The sequence below is a fragment of the Pan troglodytes genome, chromosome 19 (genome assembly GCF_028858775.2).
Source record: "Pan troglodytes isolate AG18354 chromosome 19, NHGRI_mPanTro3-v2.0_pri, whole genome shotgun sequence".
NCBI classification, from domain to species: Eukaryota; Metazoa; Chordata; class Mammalia; order Primates; family Hominidae; genus Pan; species Pan troglodytes.
The window spans coordinates 37635794-37659224 of record NC_072417.2 but is presented as its reverse complement, the minus strand read 5'-3'; the positions used below and the strand labels follow the sequence as shown (position 1 = coordinate 37659224).

Genomic DNA, 23431 nt, shown 5'->3' with positions numbered 1-23431 from the left:
AAAAAGGAAATACAATTGAAGTGAGTGTTGCACAACTCTGTAAGTTAATTAAAAATAATTGGATTGTATACTTATTAAAACAGGTACATTTCAGAGTTTGTAGATTATACCTCAAAAAATATATCTTTTCAAAAACTTTAATGTAAATGCCTAATAAGCATTTGAAAAATACGTGACCTAACAATAAAATACAGATCAAACCAACTAGGTACTACCCTTTATCCTAAAAAATTAGTAGTGATTAAAATAAAAATGAAATGAGGCTGGACACATTGGTGTGTGCTTATAATCCCAGCTACTCAGAAGGCTGAAGTGGGAGGATTGCTTGAGCCAAGGAGTTCAAGACTAGCCTGGGAAATAACAAGACACCAATTCAAAAATGAAAATGAAATGAGAATATCCAGTGTAAATACAATTAGGAAAAATGAGCATTCTTATACTATGCTAGCTGGAATAAACATTAATTGGAGTAACTTTTCTAGAAAATATATATAACAGAAGTCTTTAAAAAAATTGTTTTTTTTTTGACGGAGCCATGCTCTGTTACCCAGGCTGGAGTGCAGTGGCACAATCTCGGCTCACTGCAACCTCTGCCTCCTGGGTTCAAGCAATTCTCCTGCCTCAGCCTCCCAAGTAGCTGGAACGACAGGCATGTACCGCCACACCCAGCTAATTTTTTGTATTTTTAGTAGCGACAGGGTTTCACCATGTTGGCCAGGCTGGTCTCAAACTCCTGACCTTGTGATCCGCCCACCTTGGCCTCCCAAAGTGCTGGGATTACAGGTGTGAGCCACCGTGGCTGGCCTTAAAATTGTTTATACCCTATAATCTAGTAATTGAATTTCTTGAAATCTTAATAAATGTTCCAAACTGAGTCAAATAGTTATAGCCAATGATGTTCATTGTAATGTAATTTATAATAGAAAAAAAAGGGCTGGGTGTGGTGACTCACATCTGTAATCCCAGCATTTTGGGAGGCTGTCGTGAGAGGACTGCTTGAGCCCAGGAGTTCAAGACCAGCCTGGGCAACAGGATGAGACCCCATTTCTCCAATTTAGCTGGGCATGGTGGTGCATATCTATGGTCCCAGCTTTTTGGTGGGGCTGAGATGGAAGGATCACTTGAGCCCAGGAGGTCAAGGCTTCAGTGAGCTGTGATTGCACCACTACACTCCAGCCTGGGCAACAGAGTGAGATCCTGCCTCAAAAAAAAAAAAAAATCCGGGGGCAGGGGGGTTGGAAAAAAACTGAATGCCAACCGATAATGGAATGGAAAGGTTAGAATGAGTTAAAACTACTGAATGGAGCCGGGTGCGGTGGCTCACACCTGTAAGCCTGTAACTTCAGCCAGGCGTGGTGGTGCACGTCTGTAGTCCCAGCTACTTGGGAGGCTGAGAAGGCAGAATCGCTTGAACCCAGGAGGCGGAGGTTGCAGTGAACCGAGATCATGCCACTACACTCCAGTCTGGGCAACAGACTGAGACTCTGTCTCAAAAAACCAAACCAAAACAAACAAACAAAGACTACTGAATGCGGTGATTTAAATGATATGGCAATACATCTGTGATAGACACCAAACTTCTAAAAAAACAAAGATATGAAATTATATATACAGCAGCACTTCAGCTTTATAAAATAAATGGCACATGTCTTTTTTTATCTTTTCTGTACTTCTCTGTATTTCTGGATTTCCTACAATAGTCATTTCTAGAGTTTATGAAAATTTCTAAAGCTGTCTTCAAAAAATTCAAAGGCATCACTTTTTTTTTCTCTGTCACTGGTGCCTAAATAAGGAAAAGCATCACTTGTGTTTATACTTAATAGAAATCAATTTCGTATTTGCCTTGGCTTTATTTTCACAAGCTAGGCAGAGAAGTGTGCTATATTTAATCCATATGTACATATAACTCAATAATATTCATTCAGCATCAAGAAATAAAATGTATATGTAAATTGATTTACCCATTAATTAGAACGTGCATCTTAAATGTCAAAACTTTGGTGAAACTTAGATGGACATCTATCTAAAAATATACCACACTCAATCCTGATCGCTTAAATCAAGATTTAAAACAAGAGTAAGCCTTCTTATGATGATTCAGAATCATCATTACGAACGTATAATAGTAGCTCTCAGGAACTACTGGGTCCTAGAGGGCTATCTGTCCCTATATTAATTAGGCAAGAATTGCTCAATTTTTTTATTATGCCAGGTACTTGTGGGTTTTTTTTTTCCTTTTCCCTTGTGGTGAAACCAACAGCTATCCTTTCCCAGCACTATAGGGAACCTGCCTTTAGCAGCACCTGTAATTTTCCATTATTATGTTGCTTTTGGTAATCTAAGAATAAGGAAACTTAATATCCACATTTATAAGATTTATGTATAAAGTAAGAGTTAATAGGCTTCAAACAAAGCTATCACCTAAAATGGTTTGCACAAACTTAGATGATTCTGTTCTAGGTAGTCAAGGTTGCAATATAAATGATCTCCAGAGAGTGTGAGTTCTTGATTGTGCCTCATATCTTGCACCTTTACTCAACTGGCAGTCAAGTCTCTGGAACAGAAACCGCATATGCTGTTTCTCTTATCACATCATGGAAAGAGATATAAACCAGGAGCCAAGGAACTTACTTCTATGCAGTTATTACACCCACAAGTTTTGTCACTTTCAGCCAAGTCTTTAAACTGTGGTACCTGTCCTGCATAATTTTTGGGGCTACTTGAGAATTAAATTAGATCACAAACACACACACCCCAAAAACCACTCTGAAAAGTATAGGGCACTACAGAAAACTAAAATATTATTATAGTATTATACTTTGTTTATTTAACCCTGGATCAATATAGGTATCAATTCAGAAAATTCACACCAGATTGGGGATTGGTGGGAGAATGGGGAGGAGATGATGGTCAAAGGGTACAAAGTTTCCATTAGACAGGAGGAGTAAGTTATGAAGAGCTATTGTACAATATGGTTTCTACAGTCAATAATAATATATTGTAGACTTGAAAATTGTAGCCGGTCACAGTGGCTCATGACTATAATCCCAATTCTTTAGGAGGCTGAGACAGGAGGATCCCTTGAGGCCAGGAGTTCAAGACCAGCCTGGGCAGCAAGACCCCAAGCAAGTCCCCATCTCTACAAAGAAAAAAAATTAAAATTAGCTGGGCAGTCCCAGATACTCAGGGGGCTGAGGCAGGAGGATCACTTGAGCCCACGAACTTGAGGCTGCAGTGAGCTATGATTGTGCCACTGCACTCCAGCCTGTGCTACAGTGAGACCCCATCTAAAAAAAATAAAAATAAAGGAAAGAAAGAAAATTGCTGTGAGTACATTTTAAATGTTTTCACCACAAAAAAAGCTAACTAGGTGAAGTGATAGATGTTAATTAGCCTGACTTAATTATTCCATAATGTACACATATATCAAAGCATCATGTTGTATATTATAAATGTTTTGTCCATTAAAAATTAATACATTTTTTAAAATAAAAAAGTTTAAAAAAAGAAAATTTATACCAGAAAGAATCAAAAGAGACAGAGATGATTCTTATATTGCCCTCTAATAATCAGGAAACATCTATTATCTAGGAAGAACAATATCTATCCTAAGAGTTGGCATCTCTGATCCCTCCCTGCAAATCTAATCAGTTCCCAAGTATTTTCCACAACCCCTCACATCTGTCTCTTTCTTTCCTTTACCACTTCAAAATCGCAGTTTGGGCATTTATTACCTCACACCTGGGCTTCTAGAACAGCCTCTCACTGGCTCCACTCATGGCCTCTCTCTCTTTCTCAAAGCCCTCTGGCTCATATCTACTAGATCAATTTTCTTAAAATAGGCCAGGTGTGGTGGCTCATGCCTGTAATCCCAGCACTTTGGGAGGCCAAGGTGGGCAGACGGCTTGAGCCCAGGAGTTCGAGACCAGCCAGGGCAACATGGCGAAACCCCATCTCTACAAAAAAAAAAAATACAAAATACAAAAATTAGCCAGGTGTGATGGTGCGTGCCCGTAGTCCCAGCTACTGGGGAAGCTGAGGTGCGAGGATCGCTTGAGCCCAAGAGGTGGAGGTTGCAGTGAGCCGAGATTGTGCTGCTGCACTCCAGCCTGAATGGCTGAGTGAGACCTTGTCTCAAAAAAAAAAAAAAAAAAAAAATCTTAAAATACCACTGTGATCATATCTACTCAAAACCTCAGCAGACTCTCCATTACCTTCTCCATCAAGTTCAAACTCCAAACTCCCAAGCTCAGTAGTCCCTGTGCAGCCCTAGCTGCCTCCTCGCCTTTATCTCTTACTACTGTCCCATACAAATCCTTCCTCAAACTGGTCTATTTAATTCCTTCAGATATGCCCTGTACTCTTCTGCCTCTAAGTTTTGGTGTACACAATTTCTCTTCACTTGCAATACTCTCTTCTTCACAGCTTGTCTCTTGGCCTATAGAAATTCAATCCATCCTTCAAGAACTAGTTCGAGAGCCACCTACTAGGCATACTTTTTGATCACCAAGGAGGAAAAGATGGCAGATTCTAAAGTTAGACACATCTGGGTTTGAATTATAACTCCAGTCACTTACTGGCTGAGTGACACTGCGCATATTCGTTAATAACTCTGCCTCAGCTTCATCTTTAAGATGGGGATAAGAGCAACTTCCCTAAGGCATACTGTGTAAAGTAAATGAATTAATTCATGTAAAGCGCTTAACATGATGCCTGGCATAGATGAGGACCCAAGAAATGTTAGATATTGTTATACTCTTATTATTAACATTGCCATTAGTGAACTTATCTTAATCTGAATTCAGACAATACTTATGGCCATCACAAACTCTTCAGGTACCTACAGTATCATTCCCCTTCTTCTTCTTTTCCCTCTTACCTTATGTTTGTTCTTCCTCCAATGCCCCAGCCCCCCAGATTGCAAGATCCTGATGAACAGGTCAATTTCCTATACATCTTAGTATCTACAATGGTCACTCACACCTAGCATATTGTTTAATGCCTAATGAAACAACACTAAAGAGCTGGCAGTATTAAAATGCCCTGCATCCTATAGTGTAAAAGTATTAACAGCGTACTTAAAGTGATTAATAAAAAAATGTAAATTTCCAGTCTCACAAAATTAAATCTCTTCTTTCATGGTCCTCTAGGTTCTTTTTGCTCTCTATTTTAAAACAAACAACCCAACCTATTCATACAGCAAGAGATAGAACAGCAAAATATATGGAGGTCAGACAGCAGCCAAATGCTAGAGTACAAGGACCTCGAAACAACTCAGCTGAACACAATTCTGGATGAAGTCCAATAGGAAGACAATTTAAAGAGAAAGGAAGCTGGCTTATCAGTTATGCTAATGATGCTGATTGTTACACCAGCCTTAGGATTCCTTTGCATTCAGGGCCAAGTATAAACAACTGAAATAACCAGGCTAGTAGATATAGAAATATTAGTGATTTTGCTCAACAACTGAGCTTATTACATGATCAATTTAATTACCTATGTCAAAAGTGACTATTAACATACCTCAAGATTCTAAAGTAACTCAAGTTTTGGCTAATGAAGTCATATCAAGTGTACACGGTCTTACTGTATACTAATCATTCACTTCAAGTAAATTAGTATGATGACAACTTGATATACATATATTATCATAGCATAAGCTATTTTCAACAGTGCCCAAGGAAAATAAATGTTACTATAGTACTGATTTCTAGTTTATTTGCATGACTCTACTAACTTTCAATCGATTTCTTCAAAATCAGGCCTAGTAACCACAAACCAAAGAGTTTACTAGTGGAGTGAATTAAGAAGGTTTGATGGTATGTTAATGACTTTCCAAAAACTAGCATAAAGTACTACACATAAGAATAAATTATATTAAAGATTTATTCCTATGATACTTGTCTTCAGATGACCCTAAAATGTTTTACCAGCTTTGAAGTACAAGTATTCTCAAATCACAAAATCTTAGATTAGAAATAGTCTTAGAAGTCCCCCACTGCAGGAATTCTTTATACCACCTCCCAGGCAAAATGTTCTCCAGCCTTTGCTTGAATATTTCCAGCAATGTGCACTCACTATTTTGCAAGGCAGTGCACTCCTGTTACAAATTCTTCCTTACAATCACTGGAAATCTGCCTCCCTGAACCAAGAATCCCAGTTCTGCTCTCTGAAACAACACAAGATATATAACCTTTGAAATAAAATCACTTATTAAGATATAGTTGTCAATTTCATCACACAAAATGCAATTAAAGCTCAGAAAAGAAGAAACCACAACCATACACAACAAAACTTTGAAATTCAGGAAATTATACTGAAATGACAAGCCAGCAAATTTCAGGATATCAAAGCTCACACCTCAGTTAACATACAAATATTAAGGGTAACCTGATTGATTTTTTTACAGTGGAAAGTGGTATAGTGTTTATTAAATACCTTTTTTTGCAACCTGATACTACCAAATCCACCAACACCGTTTTAAAAATTACAGTTCTGTAGGAAGTTCAAGGTGGTTTTCCCAGTTGCTCGCATTTTCACTCAGTTTATTTCTCTCTAAAACATCTGGATGTTGGTTTTTTAAAGCCCATTTGCCCCACTGGTGCAATATATTGTTTTTAAAAATAAATATTTTCAAAAATGGAGCCTAAGAGAATGGAGTGTAAACGAATGGGGGTAGGGCGAGGAGAGAAGGCAAAGACGGGCCCAGCGGGGAAAGGCTGGTTACTGGGTATTTTCCTTCTGAGAGCATGCTTTATTGGCATAGGCATCTGAGGTAACGAGCCATACAAACACGACCTTAGAACAAGAATGATCACGAGCAATGAGTGTAAGGCATAAATATCTGTAAGACGGAAATAATTTGACACTGATCACCAAGCAGCACCAGATGCTTCGGGACCTCATAAAGGAAAGGTAAGAGGTCCAGGAAACAGAGATCATTGCTACCCTTTGGGGTGGGGGGCAGGCGGGAGAAACCAAGGAATAACTACGGTTGGGCAGTTCAAAGCCTGAACAGTACAGAGCAAAAGAAAGCCAGCAAGTGACTAGGGGAAGGCACACACCCTGGCGAGTCCGAAGAAGGGTGTGCAGTGTGCAAATACTGAACAGGTCTATGAAATGGTGTGGGTAAGAGATGTGGGTGTGGGTAAGGGGCAACGCAGGAGGCTCACGGTCCCCTCCCTGCAGCAGAGCAACAGAGGGTAAAAGAAGGGGGAGGGTGAAAAGCAAGAATGACTCATTACCAAAAGGAAGTGCTCAAGCCATAAGGAGGCATGCCACAGGGGATTTCAGGGCGAGGATTGTGAGGAGCTAGGTGCTCAGGGTGATGGGTGCAAAAATCAACGTCTTGTAGTTCCTGCTGCTAGTCTTTAAGATGGGGGTGTGGGGGGGTTCGCGGCAGCCGAGTGCCAAGGCCTGGGAAGCGGCGCGGCGCGTGCGCAGTGGCGTTCGGCGGGACCCGCTGAGGCAAAGCGGAGCCGCAGTGACAGAAGCAAGCGGAGCGGCCGCCAGGAAGGACTCACCGAGGCGCAGGGGCTGGAGGTGGTGCTGGGGGTAGGTGACCGCTGGACCGTGACCAAAGCCATCTAGGCGCTGCTGGGTTGTTCCGGGCAGGGCATTCTTGTCCTGAGTGTGGGGGGCGGGAGGGTGACGGAGCCGGGATGGGGAAAGGGGTGCGGGGTGGGGGTGAAGGGAACGGGGAGGAGGAGGAGGCCGCGGGAACGGCCGCAGACTCCGCACCCACCACCAGACTGTCGCCGACTGACGCGCCGAACGGGCGGCGGGCGGGCGGTTCGGCAGCTGCGGGGCACAATGAGCGCTCCCAGTGCGCAGGCGCCACCTGTCAGCTACCGCCTCTCCCCTCGGCGCGCGCCGCCGCCTGGTCGTAACCCTTGAGTTGCCGGAAGCTGGCCGAGTGCGTGCGCCTCGGGCCGCCGCACCCTCCTGGGTTTCCTCCTTCGTGCTGGAATCGCGCGGTTTGCCAGCACTGGGTGCTGTGGAGTGGGGTGGGGGAAGGGGCCGAAGGGAGCCAGCCCGGTGAGGGGTCCCAGGGCGGGGGGCCGCTGGAGTCTTCACTCCTGAGAGACAACCATTTTATGAGGTGGGGCGGCGCACAGCTTAACCAACCTTAAAAAAAAGCAGCTGAGATGAAAATCCTGAAGCAAACACGTTTTCTATTGGGAAAGGGCTCCGCGGAGTTTCAAACCCTCTCACTGGGCACAGACAGGACTGGGCTAGACCAGTTTACTCCCTTCACCCCGGCTCTCGGGGGCTTTTTCTTAACTTTCCCACCCTTCCGTCTATGTTTTATGATGAGACTTCTGGAAAGAAAACCATTTTCCGTTTGATACCCTGGAAAGGTTTGTGGTACCCTCATGCTTCCTCTATTGCCTGTCTAAAGACTTATTCATTATTCCTGAGGAGAAGAGAAGCTGAGCGCGCCTGGGAGTCCGAGGAAGCCAGTTGTGAGGGTCCAGCCTGCTATTGACCTCTCACTTGCCTCCTGCTGTGAAGACAGTCTTTTAATTAAACAGGATTTGCTCGTTAAGCTTTCTTCTCCTTCGTCTCTAAATGTCATTCTTTCATAGACCTATGTAAAAATGTAGATTAAAAGATATTTTAAGGGAATGGTTTTCTCAGGGGTAAATTGTCTGCAGAACATAAGCAAAGAATGTAATGGAAAATCAAGATTAAAAAGGAAAAAAATTGCACAATGCAAATATCACTGATTATTTACACAAAGAAAGAGAGTTGACAAGGCTATTTCTCAGCTTGAGTGGATGAGCTGGTAAATACCACCGTACATATCAAAGCTGTAGAAAACACACACACTTGGGAGTTTGCAGTTATTAAAACCCACCCCCTCCTGTTTGTCACTCAAACACTCTTGGATCTCATTGCTTCTTTTAAACTGACAGGGCTGTCATGAGCTCTTTCTGGCTGCTGTACGGTTAAACGCCACAAGAGTCCTCTGTGCTGAGCCTTTGTTCTCTCCCTGGGGCCCTGTGGTTGAAATAATTAGCAGGGAGGTTCCATCAAGAATCAGACACTGAGGGTCCCTGTACTGTACAGTCCTATGTAGAGTGTAGTGCAGAGAAGCCAGCTGGTAGGCTTTTGCCCCCTGGTGGTGATCAGGAGTGCCTGTGAGACAAAATTAAACAAAGATGTATGGTTCACAGATTAAACAATCTGACTGTGTTTTCCCCAGAGCTCCGTAGTAAACAGGAAAAGAGAAGGCAAGTTTCAGAAGTAAGAACTTTGAACCAATGCATGGGAGACCAAAGAGGAAACTAGATACATAGCCAAAAAATACACATAGCTAGAAGCTGAATGAACTCAAATAAATGAAATATATGTGCTTTATGAACCAAAGTATCATTCTAGAAAAAGTAATATTCAAATCTTTAGGTCTTAGTACTTGTATGTTGATTCTCTGACTCAGGGAGGGCAACAATGATGTTCTACTTTTTCATGGTAACATACTCTTCAGAAATTCTTTTGGAAGATGAAAGGCTTAAGTCCATTAACCTTGCAATGAGAAAGAGCACTACCATAGGAATCAGAAGACCTGGTTTCTAGTTCCGGCTCTAAAACCTTATGCAAATGGCTTGAACTTTTTGAGCTTTAATTCCTTTATCTCTACAATGGAACCCTAACTGACAGGATTCTTGAGATAATGTATGGTAAAGTTCAGAATAAACTGTAAATAAAGCCCTCTATGCAATTAAGATAACTTTTTTTTTTTTTTTTTGAGACGGAGTCTGCCTTTGCCACCCAGGCTGGAGTGCAGTGGTGCAATCTCGGCTCACTGCAACCTCCGCCTCCCGGGTTCAAGCAATTCTCCTGCCTCAGCCTCCCGAGTAGCTAGGATTACAGGGGCCCGCCACCACACCCGGCTAGTTTTTATATTTTTAGTAGGGACGGGGTTTCACCGTATTGGCCAGGCTGGTCTCGAACTCCTGTCCTCAAGTGATCTGCCCACCTCAGCCTCCCAAAGTGCTAGGATTACAGATGTGAGCCACTGTGCCCGGCTTTTTTTTTTTTTTTTTTTTTTCTGACACGGAGTTTTGCTCTTGTTGCCCAGGCTGGAGTGCAATGGCACGATCTCAGCTCACTGCAACCTCCACCTCCCGGGTTCAAGCTATTCTCCTGTCTCAGCCTCCTGAGTAGCTGGGATTACAGGCATGTGCCACCACGCCCGGCTAATTTTATGTCTTTTTAGTAGATATGGGGGTTTCACCATGTTGGTCAGGCTGGTCTCGAACTCCTGACCTCAGATGATCCACCTGCCTTGGCCTCACAAAGTGCTGGGATTACAGGTGTGAGCCCCCGCACCCGGCCATCATTCTTTTTCTTAATAGTAGAAGTAGATTAGTGGTCAAGACATGTTTCATCTGTAGGTAAGTGTGGAACATTTTTGTTCCACATATCTAAGGTGATAAAATCCTGATCAAAATTGAATTATGGGATGACAAAATTCACATTGTTTGTATCAGGAAGTTAATTTATTAATTTTCAGGGGAAATATCTCTTCCTGGTATATACCTTTTAAGGAAACTAAGATTTGGAAATTATTGGTGCATGTTCATTAATTTATTTACTAATAATTGAGAAAATATTTATTGAATGTGTATCATATACTAGACACTGCTTTAAGAACAAGACAAATGTTTATCTACCTCTTAGGGGCTCAAAGCCAATTAGTAGGGGAAAACACATCAACAAATAATTACAGTGTAGCTTAGTGGTACCATGGCTTCTGTCACCTCGGCTAGGCGCGAAAGGAGGTATGTAGAAATATAGAAGAAGTCTATATACGTACAAAGTTCTATAGAAACAAAGGAGAGAAGGTCTGGGCAAATGTGCTCTTTATGATATTGGCTTTCAGGCTTTGTCTGCAGATCCCAGTACAGTCGCTTTGCGAATGGAGCTGGACCACACTAAGCATTTGATGAAATCTATGCTTTGTGCCCCATTTATACCTAATTTCCCTAGGCTCCACCCTGGTTCCTGCTAGGTCTTCTGGTGAACTGAGAGAGGAGATATCTTCTAATAGAGTGAAGAGCCTAGGATCCTCTTACTATTCTAGCTGAATTTGAGGAGAGAGAGGCCAAGAGCAGGATTCCCAAAAGAGGGAGCCAAAGAGACAAAAGTCCTCCTAGTTCTACTTATAGCACTTTCACTCTTCCCACCTGCGATGCTGGAGACCTGGTTGTACCACTGGAGTCCATTTAACCCTTAACTTGTATCAGTACTTCTTCCGGGGTGAAATTATAGGGGAGCTTGAAATCTCTGAGGTTAGCTGGTTCTCAAGCTTTGAGAACCTGATGAAAACTATTGACCTTCTCTCCAGAAAAATGTACTTGCATATTTCTCATACCTACTAAAACCTATCAAGGAACCAAGGTGAAGAATCCTGATCTAAATGTTAAAGGGGTGGTTCTCTACCTTTTTTTTCCACATCATGACATCCATAGAAATAATATTTGTACAGCACACTGGGATAAATTAAAGGGGATTTGGAGGCAGCTAATTACATGGGGCTTGGTGAAAAAAATTGTTTTCTTTATATTACTTACTTTTAATGAGAAAAATAAACATATTAAGGATGACACTAAATATTGAATTTGTATACGTTTCCAAACAAAGATGTCTAAAAATTTAATGAAAAACCTGAGATTGCTTCTGTAAACATAACATTTTTTATACAGGATTTTATGATTGAAATGACAGCTTGCAGTTCTTGAATGAGACAGTTTAACAGTGATCTCTTCAAATTCTTGGTAGTCATTATTGATGAGAATTTAGTTCATACAAGTAGGTGATAAAAAAACTTTTAAACAATTTTCACAACAATTCAAAATTTAAAAGTGTAAATTATAATTGATAATATATCCACATTATCACAGGGTATTTCCTCATTACATTTGCCAATGGGAATTTCCCCATCTACCCAAACACTTTTTGTGTCAAGTATCTATTGCAAAATATTGATAAAGGTCTAATTTGCAGAGTTAGATTGTGTTACTAGATCAATAATTCTTCATCTAACTTGAACGTAATTAAAAGGACGCATCAGATATAAACAAAAGGAAGAATGCTATATATATAAAAAGAGAGATCATAAGCTGAGTTCATCAGGAGTACCTAGCAGGCCTCCCTGCATTTCCTGGCCTTATCTGAGGCTGTAAGTCCTGCTCTTTTGGTACCTGGAACATCCTCCAAAGCTCAGTGTTTACGATAGGCAGCAGTGTGTACTACAATTGTCTTATGAAAGTGATGACCTGGTGGTAGAATACTCCTTGGCTTTGCTTGGCAAGAACTTCATTGTGCTGTCCACCAGTGGGACCATGGGCATACTAGGGTGGGTATTCACACCCTGATTTTGGGGGGCTGCTGAGAATCTCTAGATCACACTGCTTCTTGCCAGGAGTGAATTACCTAGATTTATCAACCACTCCAGTTATTTTAAGTAACTCCTCAGGCTGAATAGATCCCTATCTTGCAATATATCTATAACTCATTCATTGCATACCAAATGAAGTATTTCACTTAAAAGATTATGACTTGTATAGCTAAGCTTAAGAGAGAGCAAAAAAAAAGTGAGTCAAAAAAAAAAAGACACAAGAAATCATGGTCCTATCCTTAATAATCCAATCCCTTATATTTGAAACAATTTGGGCATAATTATAAGTATAAATTAATATAGCATAGATATATAAGAGCTGAGAGCAACTGCAGTATTATTGAGTCATGTGTTGCCTTCACTTGGTTGTATTTTTTCTTAAGTTTTATAAAAACTTTAACTTTTACTAACTTCATTTAACTGTGTCCTGACAGGAGACAGAAAGAACACCAGCTTGGGTGGGGTGTGGTGCCTCATGCCTGTAAGTCCAGTACTTTGGGAGGCTGAGGCAGGAGGATTGCATAAGGCCAGGAATTTGAGAGCAGCCTGGGCAGCATAGTAAGACCTCATCTCTCCAAAAAATACCACAATTAGCCAGGTGTGGTGGTACACACCTGCAGTCCTAGCTACTTAGGGGGCTGAGATGGGAGAATTGCTTGAGCCCAGGAGGTTGAGGTTGCAGTGAGCTATGACTGTGCCATTATACTCCAGCCTGGGTGACAGAGCAAGACCTTGTCTCAAAAAAACAGAAACTCTACCAGTTATTTGCCAAGAAATTTTAACAAAGAATTAATAACTAGATATAAAGTTGTTAAGTAGATACCTAAAAAAGTAAAAAGAGAAATCTGAGGTATCACAATGGTGAGTAATTCCTCCCACCTTAAGGGCTAGAAAAAAAAAACAAACAAACAAAAAACAAGAAAAAACAGAGGAAGCAAAGGGAAAAATTTAGAAATTTAGAGGATTGGCCCCACAGAGCTAAAACTAAGGTCTCTGAAGAGAAAGTGCTGCTCAGCTGGTGTTAGTGCCTCTGAGATTAGAGGAGGGGCTTCATGGCACCCATGGTTCTGAGACACAGACTTCTGAAGCAGGAGCACTGGCTGGCTGGTGGTGGTGCCTTAGAGTAATGAAAATTATAGAACTATAGAAAAACTACTACAAACTGGATTCAGCTGTTGCTACAAAAAGGAAATGCTGCTACCAGGATGAAGAAGCATTACTAGGTAAAGCACACAGGAACCAAAAGGCCACAAGAAGCAGTCAGGGAAAAAGTGGCACATATACACCATGGAATACTATGCAGCCATAAAAAAGGATGAGTTCATGTCCTTTGTAGGGACATGGATGAAGCTGGAAACCATCATTCTGAGCAAACGATCGCAAGGACAAAAAACCAAACACCTCATGTTCTCACTCATAGGTGGGAATTGAACAATGAGAACACTTGGACACAGGAAGGGGAATATCACACACTGGGGCCTGTTGTGGGGTCGGGGGAGAGGGGAGGGATAGCATTAGGAGATATACCTAATGTAAATTATGAGTTAATGGGTGCAGCACACCAACATGGCACATGTATACATACATAACAAACCTGCACGTTGTGCACATGTACCCTAGAACTTAAAGTATAATAATAAAAAAAAGAAGAAGCAATCGGGATAGACAAGAAGGAGCAAGTCTCTTGTCTTCCCTTCAGGTATGGGATGTCCCTCTGGTGCCCCCAGTTAGCACAGTATAACAAAGCCAGCTGGCAAGGCAAAAGAAATGTGATTTTCAGGGTCTCAGCTTTAGCAACAAAGAAGAGTAAATATGGGTGAATTTGGAGATGAGACAATAATTTAATAACTGGCACTTGATTGATAGGGAAATTGATGCCAGAATGGAATTTATTTCCCATCCTCTGGTTTGCATATATCTCTTAAAGACAGTTAAAGACCTTGCTACTTCCTGCTCCTCGGATACAATCAGCATACTTTCATCAATGTGATGCTGACTGGGAAGTCAAGATGCTCAATATCTCTGTAGACTATATTATGGCAGAGAGCTAGAGAAATGATGTAGCCCTGAGCAAGTCTGTGAAGGGATATTGTTGGCCCCGCCAAGTAAAACCAAACTGCTTCAGGTGTTTCTTGCCAATTTATATGGAGAAATAAGCATTTTTCTGGGACAATAGCTACATACCAGGTGCCAAGGACTGTGTTGATTTGCTCCAATAAAGATACTACGTATGGAAGAGGAGGTGCAAGTGGAGGCATAATCTGATAAAATTTACAGTAATCCACAGTCATTCTCCAAGATCCATCCACCTTCTTCACAGGCCAAACAGGCAAGTTAAATTGGTGTGAGGTAGCTTTCATCACTCCTGCTTCTTTATTTATTTATTTTTTTTTTGAGACTCCTGTCGCCCAGGCTGGAGTGCAGTGGTGCGATCGCGGCTCACTGCAACCTCCGCCTCCCAGGTTCAAGTGATTCTCCTACCTCAGCCTCCCAAGTAGCTGGGATTACAGGCATGTGCCACCACGCCCGGCTAATTTTCATATTTTTAGTAGAGACGGGGTTTCACCATGTTGACCAGGCTGGTCTCAAACTCCTGACCTCAGGTGATCCACCCGCCTCGGCCTCCCAAAGTGCTAGGATTACAGGCATGAGACACTGTGCCCAGCCTCACTCCTGCTTCTTTCAGATCTTTACTGGTTTCATTAATCTTTGTAATCCCCCATCCTCCCAACCCCAAGGAAGCAATATTTTTGTTTACTGTCCTGGTGTGTTTGAAGGGAGTTTGAGGGGAGGTTTTCAAAGGCTTCCACTTGGCCCTTCCTACTATAATAGTCCTTATTCCAGAGTCAGAGAAAGGATATAGAGATCCTGCCAGTTACCAGTATCTCTGTTCTAATTATATATTCAGGGACTGATGAAATCACCACAGGGTGGTTCTATAGCCCTACTAAACCACTGTGATTCAAACTTGAGTTAAGACTCCATCTGGCCACCGCAAACCCCCACTTAACCTTATGGACTGAAGTGGTATTTTGGATCCCCAGGATTAACATCAGTTTAGAATCAGTGTTTAGATATCTCTGAAAAACCTGGATATTCCTTTTCCCTAACACAAAGCCATTTTAGGAAATGGCCATCAATCTCTGTGGAAAAGACTTAGAGGAAGATTTTTCAGTATATACTAGTGGCAATGCTACAGAGCTCTTTCTCAAAGGGACCCACCTTTCAATTAAGGAACTGGGTGAGAGGTTGGAATTCTCCATTGTGATGACTAAAATTATATTTTTGGCCCTCATACAGGCAGACCTGGGTGATATTTTGGGTTTGGTTCCAGACCACTACAATAAAGAGAACATCACAATAAAGTGGTCACATGAAGTTTTGGTTTCCCAATGCATATATAAAAGTTATATTTATACTATAGTCTATTAAGTGTGCAGTAGGATTATGTCTAAAAAATGTGCATATCTTAATTTAAAAATACTTTTTTTGCTAAAAAATGCTAACAATCGTATGAGCCTTTATCCACTCAAAATCTTTTTGCTGATGCAGGATCTTGCCTCGATGTTGATAGATGATAACTGATCAGAGTAGTGGTTGCTGAAGGCTAGCATGGCTGTGAAAATATCTTAAATTAAGACAATTGAGTTTGCCACATTGATTGACTCTTCCTGTCTTGGATAATTTCTCTGTAACATTTGATGCTGTTTGATAACTTTTTACCCACAGTGGAACTTCTTTCAAAATTAGTCAGTCCTGTCATATCCTACCACTGCTTCAACAACTAAGTTTATGTAGTATTCTAAATCCTTTGTTGTCATTTCAATGATGTTCACAGTGTCTTCACCAGGAGTGATTCCACCTCAAGAAACTGCTTTCTTTGCCCATCTATAAGAAGACACTCCTCATTCCTTCAAGTTTTATCATGAGATTGCAGCAATTCAGTCACATCTTCAGGCCTCACTTCTAATTCTAGTTCTTTTGCTATTTCCATTACATCTGCAGTTACTTCCTCCACTGAAGTCCTGGGGCCCTCAAAGTCATCCATGAGGGTTGGAATCAACTTCTTCCAAACTCTGTTAATGCTGATATTTTGACTTCCTTCCATGAATCACAAATGTTCTTAATGACATCTAGAATGGTGAATCCTTTCAAGAAGGTTTTCAATTTACTTTGCCCAAATCCATCAGAATCATCACTGTCTATGGAAGCTATAGCCTTATGAAATGTATTTCTTAAGTAAGACTTGAAAGTTGAAATTGGTCTTTGATCCATGGGCTGCAGAATGGATTCTGTGTTGACAGGCATGGGAACAACATTAATTACCTTGTACCTTTCCATCAGAGCTCTTAGGTGACCAAGTGCACTGTCAATGAACAGTAATATTTTGAAAGGAATCAATTTTCCTGAGCAGTAGATCTCAAGGGTGTATTTAAAATATTCCTTAAGCCATACTGTAAACAAATGTGCTGTCATCCAGACTTTGTTGTTCCATTTATAGAGTATAGGCAGAATAGATTTAGCATGATTCTTAAGGGTTAAGATTTTTGAAATGATAAATTAGCATTGGTTTCAACTTAAAGTCACCAGCTGCATTAGCCCCAAACAAGAGAGTGAGCCTATCCTTTGAAATTTTGAAGCCAGACGTTGACTTCTCTCCAGCTATGAAATCCTAGATAGCATCTTCTTCCAATAGAAGGCTGTTTAGTCTGCATGGAAAATCCATTGTTTAGTGTAGCCACCTTCATTGACGATCTTAGTTATATCTTTTGGGTAACTTGCTGCAACTTCTACATCAGCACTTGCAGCTTCACCTTGCACTTTTAAGTTATGGAGATGTCTTCTTTCCTTAAACCCCATGAATCAACTTCTGATAATTTTCAGCTTTTCCTCTGCAGCTTTCTCACCTCTCTCAGCCTTCACAGAATTGAAGAGAAGTTAGGGCCTTGCTCTGGATTGGGCTTTGGCTTAAGGGAATGTTGTAGCTGATTTGATCTTCTATCCAGACCACTAACACTTTGTCCATATCAGCATATCTGCTATATGAATTCTTCAAACACTTTTTGAACCTTGAGTGTTTGTTCCTTCTGCTTCAAATTTCTTACTAGTCTTTTACTATCCAGCTTCCTTTGTGAAAATGTCCCTAACTACCCTGGGAAAATTAGCTGCTTATTTCTCTGTTGCTTAACATTTTGTGTGTACCTCTACTGTTGCACTTTGCAGATTGAATTGCATCTCTTTCCCTCACTGAACTGGCAACTCTTTTTTTTTTTTTTTTTGAGATGGAGTTTCGCTCGTTGCCGAGGCTGGAGTGCAATGGCATGATCTTGGCTCGCTGCAACCTCCGCCTCCCTGGTTCAAGCCATTTTCCTGCCTCAGCCTCCTGCGTAGCTGGGATCACAGGCACCCGCCAACACACCCAGCTACTTTTTTGTATTTTTAGTAGAGACAGGGTTTCACTATGTTGGCTAGGCTTGTCTTGAACTCCTGACCTCAGGTGATCCACCCGCCTTGGCCTCCCAAAGTGCTGGAATTACAAGCGTGAGCCACTGCGCCCGGACTAAACTGGGAACTCTTTAAGGCAGGTCTTATTCATCCTTTTAAGCCCCAACCTTTGCCTGCATATAGAAAGCACCTAATAAAGTCTTATTGAGTTGAATTTATCTGAGTGCATCCAAACCAAATAGATTTTAAAAGAAATGGAAGGAAGCTTCTCAGGAATTTCAGGAGATGGACACCATAAGCAAAGAAATGAGGCTGTTGAGAATATACAGTTGGGAGCTATCACATAAATTTATTTTCTATTATTTATTATTTATTAAGCGCGTCAAAAAGGCTTTGAGGCAGCTATTTTTAAATGTTGGAAACTCTTCTCTCCAAAGGCAGTACTTTTGGTTTATTTAGCTAGAACATGTGTTATGTTGATAAAAAGAAAAGGGAATGGCCGGGTGCGGTGCCTCACACCTGTAATCCCAGCACTTTCAGAGGCTGAGGAGGGTGGATCACTTGAGGTCAGGAGTTCAAGACCAGCCTGGCCAACATGGTGAAACCCTGTCTCTACTAAACGTACAAAAATTAGCCAGGCATGGTGGTGAGCACCTGTAGTCCCAGCTACTCGGGAGGCTGAGGCAGGAGAATCACTTGAACCCAGGAGGCGGAGGTTGCAGTGAGCCGAGATTGCGCCACTGTACTCCAGCCCGGGCGACAGAATGAGACTCTGTAAAAAAAAAAAGAAAAGAAAGAAAAGGGAATACGCTAGAGCATTAGATACATACTATTTCAAATTAGAGTCTCTAGACTGTAACTGTCCTGGAGGCAGACTGTGTGAATATAATTTACGCTTTACGCAACACCTAGCTCATATATATACAAACTCTTAAATTATTTTTGGCATGGCAGTGATTTGATAATCTGTGAATCTACAGTCATTTGCAGTAAAGTGGGGATCTGGTAATTATTTATTTTAATACCTCAATATAAATAAATAAACCAGATAAGTCACATTCCTCTGGAATTCTCCCTTGCCAAAAAAATGCCTTTTGAGATATTATTATTCTATTCTCTATCTACCTTTCTTGCATGAATTAGGTAGCCATAAAAGTTTCACTTTACCTCACCTTGTTATCTCAAAAATTAATGAGGATGACAATCATGTTAAAAATGCAATTGCATTACTGCTGCTGTATTTTTTTTTTTAATGATAGTAGTAATGATTACTATGGTGAGTTTCCTTGTCTCCCTGAGCAATGATCTAGCTTTGGTCAGTAGCAACAGTCATAACAGTAATACAGTTGGAAAAGTTCAGCAGTTGAGAATTTATCATTCAATAGAATTGTGGGGTGAGGTGAGGGCAGGAGTGAGGGAGCTTTTTTAACTTCTGGAGTACTTTGTGATGTTTATTAATATTTTCTTTCTTTTTGTTATTAATACTGGTCTAGTAATATTCTTCTATACCATTTGGTGATACCTTTTGGAGTCCAAATGAATGAGTCAGCATCTCAAGAGGAACTCAGACCTGCTCAGGTTCTTGTCCTACATAGGTTTATCACATTTATGGGAAGATTTGAGATTCAACATTCTTGGGAAAATTGAGATGCAATATCACAGTCTGTCATTTAATTATTTCTCTTTTTGGTTGAAGTATTCTGCATCAGGTTTTGACAGAAATGCTGTAAAAGGGGTCAAAATAACAGTTGAGTCATGGCGACCTGCTTCTAGTTGGTTGGCATTCCTTGATTATATATAAAAGTCTGTTATTGTTTGAATTTGTTGATACAACTACTTTGTGTAATTTTATTTCACATGATATTTACTCATTATGTGAAATTTTTAAAAATTAAAAGCTTACTGTATTAAAGTATGAGACAGTAGTTTAATCCACAGCTCTTTTTGGATGCCATTTACTAACACTGTTTGCATTTCAGGAAAACGGAAAAGAAGACAAAGAGAGGAAATGGAACTTAACTGAAGTGAAAGAGCTTCATGAGGTAGAGTTGGCATGAATAAATCAGATATTAATGCTGGAGAATAAGCTAGATAAATCAATTTTCTTATGATAAAAGAAAAGATGTGGGTATTCAAAAAGATAACTAAAATTGCAAAAGGAAAAGGACAAACTCATGTTGATTATTAAGCTGATTCATTTGAGTAAGTTGCAGGAAACTTCCATGGACAGGTAAATTATTTGTGAAGAACTGTTATAAATTACAGATAAATAAAAACTGCTTTCTAAAGTTACCCTAAAAACTATAACCACCAGCTTTTAGGGTCACTTTACTATCATGCTGAAAATGTAATTTCCAGGTTAATCATTTAAGTAACTTTGTGTTTAAATAAATACAAGGCTACAATAAAGAAGAATGTTTCATAGAAAAGGGGAGGCAATTAAAAATAGTCCTATAGATTCACAAGTGAGTTGACTAATATGAGTTTTTAAAATATCCTATTGATTGTCGATGGCTCACACTTGTAATCCCAGCACTCTGGGAGACTGAGGTGGATCACTTGAGGTCAGGAGTTCGAGACCGGACTGGCCAACATAGCGAAACTCCATCTCTACTAATAATACAAAAATTATCTGGGCCTGGTGGTGCATGCCTGTAATCCTAGCAACTTGAAAGGCCAAGGCAAGATAATCACTTTAACCCGGGAGGCGGAGGTTGCAGTGAGCCGAGATCATGCCACTGCACTCCAGCCTGGGCAACAGAGTGAAACTGCGTCTCCAATATATATATACATATATATAGTCAGATTTTTAAAGTACATTAGCATGTATACAAAAACTATTTTGTTGCTATTCATAAAATTAATCTTTAATTTCCTCAATTAAGATTAAATGCTTTTTCTTTTTGCCACAAATACAGAAAGTGATTCTAGTAGTAAAACAGTAGCATTTCCAAAGGTCTGATTTCCTTATGCTATGGTCTCAAATCATGTCTCTATAAACTATTGTATAATTCAAGAATTAATGTACATCTAAAATGATATTCCTAGCATATTACTTTGTTAGTAATAGGAAGATGTGATGACATTTTGAACCAACACATTTTATCTTGTAAATGCAGAAAATACACTGTGATTACCTCTTTGCTTCTAATATACAGCATTAGATCCCAGAAAAATTAACTAGGAATGTTTGGTTAACTCTTACAAAGCAATTAACTTTCCTTTAATTGGAATAATTTATACAACTTTGTTGAAAATCAAGTCACATTGAAATTGGTGATTTTTTTCCTCTTTCCAAAGACTTTACAACAGAGTGTGCCAGACGTTCCTGTAAAAGAGGACACCAACAGTGTGGTGGAGAAAGCAATGGATGAAATCAAATCCCAAGGTAGAGAACTAGCCTTTCTCTTATACAATAGAATCTAAAACTGGCTGGGCGTGGTGGCTCATGCCTGTAATTCCAGCACTTTGGGAGGCCGAGGAGGGTGGATCATCAGAGGTCAGGAGTTCGAAACCAGCCTGGCCAACATGGTGAAACACCATCTCTTCTAAAAATACAAAAAATTAGCTGGGCATAGTGGCGAGTGCCTGTAATCCCAGCTACTCTGGAGGCTGAGGCAGGAGAATTGCGTGAACAGGGAGGCGGGGGTTGCAGTGAGCCGAGCTCGTGGATTGCACTCCAGCCTGGGTGACAGAGCGAAACTCCATCTCAAAAAAATAAATAAATAAAAGAATCTAAAACTATCATTAACATTTTACTGGGGATGCGTTCTTCAAGATTTTGCATTTTAAAGATATAATTTCGGGGATATTTTATTTTATTTTTATTTTCAGAGATGGATCTTGCCCTGTACCTAGACTGAAGTTCAGTGACACGGTCATAGTTCACTGCAGATTCAAAGTCCTGGGTTCAAGTGATCCTCCTACCTCAGCCTCCAGAGTTGCTGGGACTATGGGCACACATTACCTCACCTAGCTAGTTTTTTATTTTTTATTTTTGTAGAGAGAAGTTCTTGCTATGTTGCCTGGGCTGGTCTCGATCTCCTGGACTCAGGCGATCCTCCTGTCTCAGCCTCCAGAGTCACTGAGATTATAGGCCAGAGGGTATTTTAAATGGAGTTTGGGAAACAATTTAAAATGTATTTCATTCACCTTCTATTAATGCTTTTGAGGCAATTTATGATTATTCATCTTGCACTTAAAGAGAAAATTTATCTAAGAAAGCTGACTGACATCTAGCAGGCAACCCACTAATACAATAATAAAATGAAGAACTCCAGTGATTTGGGCTGCTTATTGTCCTTGGCCCTGTTTATTGTTTTTGGGTTTTTTTTGTTGTTTTTTTGTTGTTTTCTGTTTTGTTTTGGTTTTTTTTTTTTTTTTGAGACGAAGTTTTGCGCTTGTTGCCCAGGGCAGAGTGCAATGGTGCAATCTCAGCTCACTGCAACCTCAGCCTCCCGGGTTCAAGCAATTCTCCGGCCTCAGCCTCCCGAGTAGCTGGGATTACAAGCATGTGCCATCACACCCGGCTAAGTTTGTATTTTTAATAGAGACGGGGTTTCCCAATGTTGGCCAGGCTGGTCTCAAACTCCCAACCTCAGGTGATCTGCCTGCCTTGGCCTACCAAAGTGTTGGGATTACAAGTATGAGCCACTGTGCCCGGCCAACACTGTTTATTGTTTTTACTCCTGTACTTGACCACATATTTATTCCATTTGATCCAAAGCTTGACTCCTAGCCCCATCCTTAACCCAAATTCCACATAATTATGCAGATTGAAAATTTATAGGATTAAAAAGTCTTCAAAAAGTAGAGAAGACATTCATCTCTTTCATTACAGCTCTTTTAACTCCAAATACTTAGTGAAATCCATACCACCAGAAATTCTTTACAATATTTAAAATTTAATAATTTTACTATAATTTTTCTTCAATTTACCAGTATTGAATGTTTAGTATATGCTAGGCTGAGCTAGGACTGAAGTATAGTAATATCAAAGTGTTTTCTAAACTATAAATTGATATATAGATGTTAGTTGTAATTTTTAGGTGCTGGGTTTTTTTTTTTCCCCAAAGTGTTCTTCTCTCTTTTTAAACCAACTAAGAGTAATTATTTACTATTTCTTCCTAGTAATACACATTATAATACATATTCATTAAAACCCGAACTTTCACTTGTTGTGGTGGCTTATGCCTGTAATCCCAGGACTTTGGGAGGCTGAGATGGGAGGATCATTTGAGGTCAGGAGTTTGAGACCAGCCTGGGCAACACAGCAAGACCCAATCTCTAAAAAACAATTTTTTTTTAAGAGAAAAAAAAAAGGAACCAAACTTTCCTTCAAATTATACTACAAGGCTATAGTTCCTGAAATAGCATGGTACTGGTATAAAAGTAGACACACAGACATAATAGAGAACCCAGAAATAAAACCAAATACCTACAACCAAACTTGACAAAGCATACAGAAACATAAACTGGGGAAAGGATACCCTATTTAATAAATGTTGCTGGGGAAATTGGCTAGCTACATGTAGAAGAATGAAACTGCATCCCTATCTCTCACCTTATACAAAAATCAAC

General features: G+C 40.4%; 2 protein-coding genes across 23 annotated transcripts in view; one reads left to right on the top strand and one right to left on the bottom strand.

The window, feature by feature from the left end:
• SSH2 (slingshot protein phosphatase 2) overlaps positions 1 to 7829 on the bottom strand; it is a 303729-nt gene extending 295900 nt beyond the window's left edge. For 2 of the 8 annotated variants that reach the window (XM_016932093.3, XM_016932105.4), the window contains exon 1: positions 7524 to 7829. In XM_016932093.3, coding sequence (XP_016787582.1) covers positions 7524 to 7586 — 63 coding nt within the window. In that variant the 5' untranslated portion in view covers positions 7587 to 7829. Of the gene's footprint in view, positions 1 to 6078; positions 6170 to 7523 lie in introns of all 8 variants that reach the window. The other 6 variants (XM_016932091.3, XM_016932092.4, XM_063798758.1 and 3 more) reach the window with 4 other exon arrangements.
• The window catches only part of EFCAB5 (EF-hand calcium binding domain 5), a 183718-nt gene continuing 167555 nt past the window's right edge, over positions 7269 to 23431 (top strand). For 3 of the 15 annotated variants that reach the window (XM_054670095.2, XM_016932086.4, XM_054670097.2), the window contains exons 1-3: positions 7280 to 7554; positions 19831 to 19893; positions 21152 to 21239. In XM_054670095.2, coding sequence (XP_054526070.1) covers positions 21218 to 21239 — 22 coding nt within the window. In that variant the 5' untranslated portion in view covers positions 7280 to 7554; positions 19831 to 19893; positions 21152 to 21217. Of the gene's footprint in view, positions 7555 to 19195; positions 19430 to 19830; positions 19894 to 21151; positions 21240 to 23431 lie in introns of those variants that run through there. The other 12 variants (XM_063798745.1, XM_063798748.1, XM_063798749.1 and 9 more) reach the window with 8 other exon arrangements.